Consider the following 1,046-nt stretch of genomic DNA (forward strand, 5'->3'; position numbering starts at 1 on the left):
GCATGGGTAAATTGTTTTTCAAAATTCATTTGCCTGCAAAATTTTGAACTTTTTCTTTTTAATAATATTTTTTTAACTAGGTTGGTTACGTCCGATCTTACATTTTATTTGTCAAGTCTGAAGCAATATTCAGGTTTTAGCGATCTTAATTACAAGTTTGACGATATATGGCTAGCAATAAAAGAATTAAGACTAGAAAAACTGAAAAATAATAAACACTTCGCAACTCAAATCAATGGTCAAATCAAAGTAGCTCACAAATAAGTTGTATTCATAAATTCTGTTTTTGTGAAGAAACAGCCGGTACTTACAAATAAGCAGTTGAAATTCATACTGGTATGGTGACCATATATAATTAAAGCAAATGTCAAGAGATATCAGTTCTACCTCGTAAGATATTCAGTTTGAATATGTATATCAGCGCTTTTAAAGAGTTTCCATAATTATAAGTGCCTGAATATTTTCTTGATGTCGCTTGCACTTCATTGAGTACGTTAACTTTGGAAACTTACGCAAATCTTTAATATCCGTACCGCCTAAGAAAGTCCTATTGCGCTTAGTTATAGCGCAGTTGATTTTTATAAAATCACTCTGCATTATTTACTGCTCTGTATTATTTGCGAAATTTGTAAATTTTTGTAAAATTATTTAATAGTTGAGGCATTTGACTGAGAAAAACAAAATATTAAAATTATATTTTTGAATTATGTCAAGGCAAACTTTTTTAAAGAATTATTTTATATTAAAGTTTTTGTATTTAGTTTTACTTTTTGTTTTTAGTTCAGAAAAAATAAAAAATTATCTGGAAAATTTTTTGTTTTCTTCTTTTTAGTCGTATATTCTTCGTGATTTTAAATAATAAAACATTCTCTTTCAAAATGTGTCATAGTGCGACATTTTCTATAATAATGTTCAATAGTAGAACGTCACGCTCCTTTAAGATGTTCAATAGTTTATCATTTTATTATTTATTAAAAAAAATTTAAAACTAGTGCTTTTTTTTTTAATGTTAAATGGTAGAAAGCTTTTTTAATAACAATGTAACA

The 1,046-nt window shown here is 26.6% G+C and overlaps 1 protein-coding gene across 1 annotated transcript in view; it reads left to right on the forward strand.

The window, feature by feature from the left end:
• The window catches only part of LOC100197649 (vacuolar protein sorting-associated protein 54), a 74,876-nt gene extending 74,066 nt beyond the window's left edge, over window positions 1-810 (forward strand). The window contains exons 23-24 of the mRNA XM_065806151.1: window positions 1-6; window positions 81-810. The exon at window positions 1-6 is cut by the window's left edge and continues 89 nt beyond it. Coding sequence (XP_065662223.1) covers window positions 1-6; window positions 81-264 — 190 coding nt within the window. The 3' untranslated portion in view covers window positions 265-810. The remainder of the gene's footprint in view (window positions 7-80) is intronic.
• The last annotated feature ends 236 nt before the right edge of the window (window positions 811-1,046 follow it).

The sequence above is a fragment of the Hydra vulgaris genome, chromosome 09 (genome assembly GCF_038396675.1).
Source record: "Hydra vulgaris chromosome 09, alternate assembly HydraT2T_AEP".
Lineage (NCBI taxonomy): Eukaryota > Metazoa > Cnidaria > Hydrozoa > Anthoathecata > Hydridae > Hydra > Hydra vulgaris.